Source organism: Diceros bicornis, chromosome 4 (assembly GCF_020826845.1).
Source record: "Diceros bicornis minor isolate mBicDic1 chromosome 4, mDicBic1.mat.cur, whole genome shotgun sequence".
NCBI lineage: Eukaryota > Metazoa > Chordata > Mammalia > Perissodactyla > Rhinocerotidae > Diceros > Diceros bicornis.
In genome coordinates this window covers 52,744,965-52,752,736 of record NC_080743.1, presented here as the reverse complement: position 1 = coordinate 52,752,736, position 7,772 = coordinate 52,744,965, and the positions used below count along the sequence as shown (strand labels likewise).

At 39.5% G+C, this 7,772-nt stretch overlaps 1 protein-coding gene across 1 annotated transcript; it reads right to left on the bottom strand.

The window, feature by feature from the left end:
- Positions 1-6,236: 6,236 nt before the first annotated feature.
- LOC131401177 (olfactory receptor 5V1-like) lies at positions 6,237-7,196 on the bottom strand. The gene has a single exon (XM_058536247.1). The coding sequence runs from the start codon at positions 7,194-7,196 to the stop codon at positions 6,237-6,239; it is 960 nt and encodes a 319-aa protein (XP_058392230.1).
- Between the last annotated feature and the right edge of the window lie 576 nt (positions 7,197-7,772).

Genomic DNA, 7,772 nt, shown 5'->3' with positions numbered 1-7,772 from the left:
GTCCAGATTTCTATTTGCACAATTCCCCATAATATGGGCGCCTGGGACCAGAAGGAATAATCAGAGGTCACTGTAGAGGCCAATGCTTTTCAAAGTTTAATTTGCATGTGAATCACCTTCATTTCCAACAAGCTCCCATGTGATGCCCATACTGCTCGTCCAGGGACCAAGCTTTAGTGGCAAGAGTTTAGGATCTTCCCACCTAACAGGCAGAGCTGCCCTCACCCCTAACTAGTGGGTTACAAGTCCTTTCCTAACAAATTTACCAAGAAGAAGTCTACACCCTGTCTCTGAAATTCGTTCCAGCGTTAACATTTCTTTCAGCCTTTTATATCTCACCTGTGCTTCTCCTATTGTAAAGGGGAAAGGGAAGACAAATTACTACCTCTTCTGATATATAAAAGCCTTCTACCTATAAAATTCTTCAAGCTATGAAATTCTCATTTCCTTTCAATATTTTCCAACAATCTTTTCTTGGTAGTGGCTAGTTTTCAATTCAAACCAGTTTAGTTCCTCTAGAGGGCCTAACATAGCCCTACACTAGGATTATGAAGAAACACGAAGGGGAGTAAGACCTGATTCCTGTCGTCAATGAACTTACAGTCTAATAGGAAGATAAACTACAGCATGAGGCAGAAAGCTTTGTAACATTTTGTTTACTTTTAAAATTATTTTACTTATCTTTGGTCGGATAGCCTCTGCTTGAACACCTCTAGGAATAGGACACCCATTACTTGCTCAGAGTCCCTCATTCCGTCTTGAATATGAGCTCCTTAAAGTCATGGTCGGGCCTTTCAAATCTGTGCTAAAAACTAGTCCAGGGCCTCGCATGTAGTGTGCACTCAATAAATGATGAATAAAGAAGAGCCGTAAAGAATGTTACAGTAGTAGAGACATCAAAAAATTTCTTTAAAGATATGGCATTGCTCTGGACCCTAAAGGATTTAAACAGAGATGTGGGGATGGGCATTTGAGGCAGAGAGAGCAGGGAAGCAAAGGTATAGAAGTTGGGTGCCCAGAGTTGGTTCTTTTCTCCTAAATTGCTCCAAGTTTTGTCCCTCTCACATTTGTCCCAAATCACACATGAAGAGAGTAAATCTACAGATTTAATCCTGTTAGATCATGATTTAGGCTTCTGTTTCATTATTTCTAAAGCAAAGACCCAGACTGGTTGACCTGTGAGGTCTCTTCCATCTCTAATAGCCTATAGTGATGCTGTAAAGATGACCTTGTTATTGTCACCAGTTCAGCTTTGGAAACCTGTCTACCAAATGTGTGATTAGCCAGTCAAGGCCACTTCAAAGTAGGGCACTGTGTTTTCCTATCCTTTTGTACATATTGCAAAACTGTTACCATGCCTCTCATTTAATGCTTGTTGAGCACATGTTATATGCCAGGGACTCTTCATGGATTAACCCATTAATTCCCAAAGCAACTTGAAAGTAGAAATACTATTATTAACCCCATTTTGCAGATGAGAAAACTGAGGCTTCAAGAGGTTATCCCAGAGCCTCAGTTTTGACCACTGAGCAACACTCCCTCCTCATACTAATGTATGAGTATTCAGGCACATGCTCACGACTCTATTACTTGATTCGTTCCAAGCATTTCTTGGTAATCCACTTGGCATATTGAATTGAAATCTCTTCAACTGTCTGATTAATTGAAGTGTGTAAATATAAGTATTGAGGGCTTATATCCATTCTTTCTTTGTTTTTTAATCTTGCAACTTCTTGTTTCACGAACTGAATTTAGACTAGATAAGCAAGTGTTTTACAATATAGAGAAAGTAATGCGATCCTATCACTGAAGATGTTCAAAAAAAGGCTAAATTGTTACATCTCCTGCAAAGAGGATTGATTCAAGTGTCAAGTGAAGATCGAGTTGATTCTACAGTTCCTTTCAGCTCTGAGATTCCATTGTTCTACCAATGTCTTACATATCTGAAAACATGGTATGATTAAGACCATAAAAATTTCATATTTCATGTGACTGAATCAGACCCAAAGTATTAATACACTCATTAGTATTCGCCTACCTTGAGAACATCCCCTTTTAGCATTTATGAACATCTTCCAGGATGGTAAACATTTCACATGACTGAAAGTCTCCTTGGCTCCAATATTGTGTAATATATATATCCCCCTTATTTTATATTATTTATCGTATTTAGAGATTTCAAAAATTTCATTTTGAAACAATTATAGATACATAAGAAATTGCAAAGAAATGTACAGGGAGTACAGTCATTACATTTTTTAAGTGAAAAATATATGGGATTTTTAATTCCAAAAGTAGTACATGCTCCCTGAAAACTTTCACATATAAGTCAAAGTACAGAAAAAATAAGTGAAATATCTTCACTTTCACACAACATTCTGCGCAGCACCACTGTTAACAGTTTGGTGTGTGTCCTAGTCCTTTGTTTATATGCATATATGATTGACCATATAAAAGAAGCCAGTTTAACAAACAATCCCAGCTTCCTTTCCATCCCTGCATAGCCCTGTCCGAAAGTCCTATGATTGTCAGTAAGAATAGCCCCAATATAATAGTAGCTTCTGTTTATCAAGTAGTTATGATGTACCAGATGTACCGTGCTGGGTGCTTTGTACACACAATCTCAAGATCTCATGTATCTATCACAACAATCCTATGTAGAAAGTATTTATTAAGTTTTGCAAGTGAGGAAACTGATGCTTAAGGTTCCACAGACTAACCCAGAGCCTGGAATTTAACCCAGGTCTCTTTGACTCTGAAGGCCATAATGTTTCCAGCTCACTGTCCTACAAAGAGCATTCCATGGAACAAGAAGAAAAGAGAGAGAGAGAGAGAGAGAGAGAGAGACGATCAAATAGGGAAAATATCTATACCTTTTGAATTTCCTGAGAATTCAGTCAAATCAACATTAAGAAAACCAAAAAACCAAAAGTTAATGTTTACACCAGTCAAACCAATTTCTTGGAATTCTGCATATAAAAAGAGTTGAATTATTGACTATTTACTTTTCCACCAATTGTCCCTCCCCCTCGGCAGCCCCTGCATGAGATCAAGTGGTGTTTATCAGGCTTGGATTTCTCAACGTCAGTTCTGCCTCAAACATCATGTAGATCAGCATCTCTTAACTGGTGTATTTAGTCTTAGGTTTGAGAAGAGGGTGGCTCTAAAGAAGTCTCACAGGAAATTGCACCCCTCCCCCAGCCTATCCCATGGGTAGCATACAGCCATTGTTACAATTTAAGTTCCTTCTTATAAATGTGATTGTCAGAGTGGAGAACAGCTGGCATCCACAAATGACCTCTCCAGGAAAGGGCACCTCGGATCCTTGACCCTGCCATCATGGCGCCTGATACTCCCAATGGCATCTGCTCCCCCTGCCTACTGAGGCTGAGTGGGGAACCACCCCTGGGGGGCAAGGACTGCTCCTGCTTAAAACCCAGGTTTAAGTCAGCGAAACAAAAAAAATACAAAGTCCAGCACTTTAGTCAGGCCCACAGAGAAAGAACAGATTGACAACAGACATCTCAGCTGAACTTGGGAGGACATTTCTGTCCAGCAGTTTTGGTGCAAACATCCCGACCTGAGAGAAATAACAGCTCATGGGACATGAATGTTGCACCATAGCCCGTTGGCCTGTGATGGTCTTAATGTTCTCTTTTCCCCTAAGAGCGGTGGTTCCAATGGAGACTGCACGGTAGTGTTGGCTCAGTTCCCAACCAGAGAGCAGCAATTCTGCTTGTATCTTTCTCAATCAATAAATCATCTCAAAGGCAAATGAATGAGAATAAAATTATATAGGAATAACCCTGAATCTATAAGATTTCTAAATATGGGGTGGGAAGTAAATGATTCACAAACTTCAGGGCTCTATTACAGTTAATAAATTGCTTGCAACACACCTCCCAGACATCGATGTGTTGCAACATAAAGATATGAAATGTTTCCAAATATGAGTGTTATGCAAATTTAATTATATTAATTTAATCAAATATTTTGTGTGTATCCATTGTCACATTGTAATGTATCATAGGAGACATGTGTCCCTGTGCTTTCTCCCTCAAAATTATTTCTTTCTGTTCTGTTTGTCAAAAATAGCAGACTAACACTTTGCATTCTATATTATTTACTATAAACAAATTTTTCAATCATATTCTTCCACTTAAGGAATTCAGACACCCCTCAGGTTTTGGAGTAGATAATCACTAAAGTAATTCTACTCTGGTTCTATAAGTACTATTGCAGAAATTGACATACACAGAAAAAATATTAAAAATATGTCATTCATAAATGCCATCAAAATGATAATGAAGATATGCACAATAATTTATAGAATGCTGCTAAGAGGTAGGTATGTCCTGACACTGGGCAGAGTTTTTCTCATTTGTGATGGTAAATAAACTACTTACCAGACTCTTGCCAAAAGCCTTGGATTTCTGGCTTTTGATGGCAGGGCTTGCTGCTCTCCACTTTAGTTCCTATACTGGAAAGGATACTCTTTAATAGAATAGGCTGTTGACGCTGCGCATCATCAGGAGGAACTGCCATTCCAGAAGCTGCCTAGAGCATACTCATTGCCTAATGCAAGAGTCAAAAATCCTTCTTTGATCTCTTGATGAATTCATTTTTCTAGAATGGACATTTAGAAATGCCTGTGGACAGATTTTTGGGAGTACCCATGTAAACTCTCTCTAAGCAGTTGTCTGGGACTCCTCTGAGTGCGAATACAACTCAAGGGCACCAGTCTAAATAGAAAGCGTAGAAATGAAGAACGAGTAATTCTCTCTTGGATTGATAAAAGTCATGCCAATCATATTTTCCCAGCATTCATGAGATCAGCTTCCTATCTCTTTTGGGATATTTATGATTAAAGGTCAGTACTAGATTTCTATTAAAAAGTTGTGAGTGGCAGAAGCCTATGGGAGTCGTTCCTCTTCCTTCCCATTAGAGAGAGAAGGGGTAAGAGTGGGTGTGGGCTCCTTTGGTTGGATTCCATACAGCATGGGGACTTTTCCCTTCAGAATTGAACTCCTCATGCTATATGTTCTGCCAGTAGGACATGTGTATGGAGCTACAGTACTAACAACATACTAAGACAGATGTAACCAAAAGGACATACAATAACATGTTGGTGAGGATGTGGAGAAATTAAACTCTCATACATGGCTCTTAGTAATGTAAAATGCTTCCATCACTTTGAAAACAATTTGGCAGTTCTTCAAAACGTTAAACATAGAGTTATCATATGATCCAGCAATTCCACTCCAATTTGTATAGTGTAAACTCCATACAAATAAAAATATATATCCACTAAAAACTTGTACATCAATGTTCTTAGCAACATTATTCGTAATAATCAAAAAGTGGAAACAACCAAAATGTCTATCAAGTAATGAATGGATAAATAAAATGTAATGAAAAAATAAAAGTTGTCCCTCAGTATCCATGGGACATTAGCTCCAGGACCCCCACAGACACCAACATCCCTGGTGTTCAAGTCCCTCATACTATCAAATGGCATAGTATGTGCATATAACCTATGCACATCCTCTCAAATACTTTAAATCATCTCTAGATTAATTGTAATACCTAATACAATGTAAATGCTATGTAAATAGTTGTTATACCGTATTGTTTAGGGAATAACGACAAGAAAAACGTCTGTACGTGTTCTGTAGAGATGTAACCATTGTAGGCCTTTCAATCCACAGTTGGCTGAGCCTATGGATGAGGAACCCATGGATTCAGAGGGCTGACTGTATATCCGTAAAATGGAAATCATTCAGCAATAAGAAGAAATGAAATGATACATGCTACAATATGGATGGACTTTGAAAACATCCTAAGTGAAAGAAGTCAGACATAAAAGGCACATATTGTGTGATTTCATTTACATGAAACATCCAGAATAGGAATATTCATAGACATAGAAAGCAGGTTAGTGGTTGTCTACTGCTGTAAATATTTGGAGGTTATGGGGAATGACTGCCAATGGGTACTGGGGTTTTATGGGGGGGCAGGTTACAAAAATGTTCTAAGATGTCAGCAGACTGGAGAACACAGGGTATTTGAGATCACAATGTGTGAAATGCTTGGCATAGGTGTAGCTGTTTGTTTTGGTGGAAAGGGGCATCACAGTTGTCAAGAGATACTACATACAAAGAGAGGACGGTTATAATTGTAGCTAGAATGTTCATATTTTTCTCGTATTAAGAAATTTTCCAGAATGAAAACTTTATCTAATCGCTGATCTCACTAGAGAACCCACAGTCTCTAGTCAGCTTCCTTAGGTACCCTTTGACCTCCTTGTTTCTCAGGCTGTAGATGATGGGGTTCAACATGGGGGTCACAACACAGAAGAGCACAGAGACCAGAATGTCCATGTCCAGGTTGTAGCCTACATTGGGTCTGTCATAGTTGAAGTTGGCTGTTCCAAAGAAGACCACCACCACAGTGATGTGGGATGCACAGTTAGAGAAGGCCTTGCTCCTGCCCTGAGCAGAGGGAATCCTAAGGATGGCAGAGATGATGAGCGTGTAGGACACTGCAGTAAACAGACAGGGGCTCAGGCCAATGGTGGCACTGGCCACATGGAGCACAGACTCATTGAGAAAAGTATCTGAGCAGGAGAGCTTTAGGAGCAATGGGATGTCACACAGAAAGTGACTGATCTGGTTGGACCCACACAGAGTGAGTGTGGCTGCCAGCACTGTGTGTGTCATAGAATTTAGCAGGCCACACAGCCAGGACCCAGTCACCAAAAACACAGTGACCTTCACATTCATGAGGACTGGATATTGAAGAGGATGGCAAATGGCTATGTAGCGGTCATAAGCCATAGCAGCCAATAAGACACATTCAGTGCCAGCACATGTCACGAGGAAGAAAATCTGGGAGAGGCAGCCTTTGTATGAGATGGTCTTCTTCTCCCGGAAGAAGTTCACCAGCGTGACCGGGATGGTGGTGGACATGTAGCAGATGTCCAAGAAACTCAGGTTGCTGAGAAAATAATACATTGGAGTGTGGAGAGCAGGACTGACCCTAGTGGCTGTTATTATAAGCATGTTCCCCAGGAGAGCTGTCAGGTAAATGACCAGGAAGATCAGGAAGAACAAGCCCTGTAGTTTGGGGTGGTTGGAAAATCCTAAGAAGATAAATTCAGTGATGTCTGTTTGATTATTCATTTCAAACAATGTCATAGCTACAAAACAATGAGAAAAAAGAAGCCATAATGAGAAGGTATGAAAAGCACTCCAAATTGGCATATAAACTTGCCGGACCATGTCAAATAATGTTGGATATAGAACCGTCTGGACTGTGGACAGAGGTGTGCACAGAGGTGTGCTTCAGAGAAACCACAACTTCTCACCCAACAAGTCTAGCCAGCTCAGGCCCAGGGACCTCCCAGAAATTTGCATGGCTGCTGGTGGGTGAAAATAAATGTATACTTGGTTAAAACCAACAATAAACCATTAACCCCTGCATTCGTCTGAGCACATTTTTCACTATCTTGGTAATATCTATCTCCAATCATTGACCTTTTTGGTAAGCATCTTATTTTATTCTAAAAAATAAAATTTTATTGCAAAAAATTAAAAAAATGTAGAAAGATATAAAGAAGAATTCAATCACCTGCAGAATCAGAATCAGTGCCACCTTTCTGTGTTCTCCATTGTAGGTTTTTTTTTCAGTTATGTAAATCTTGATCTCTATTTATAGTTTTAAAATATTACCAGGCTGGCCCAGTGGCGTAGTGGTTAAGTTCGTGTGCTCTG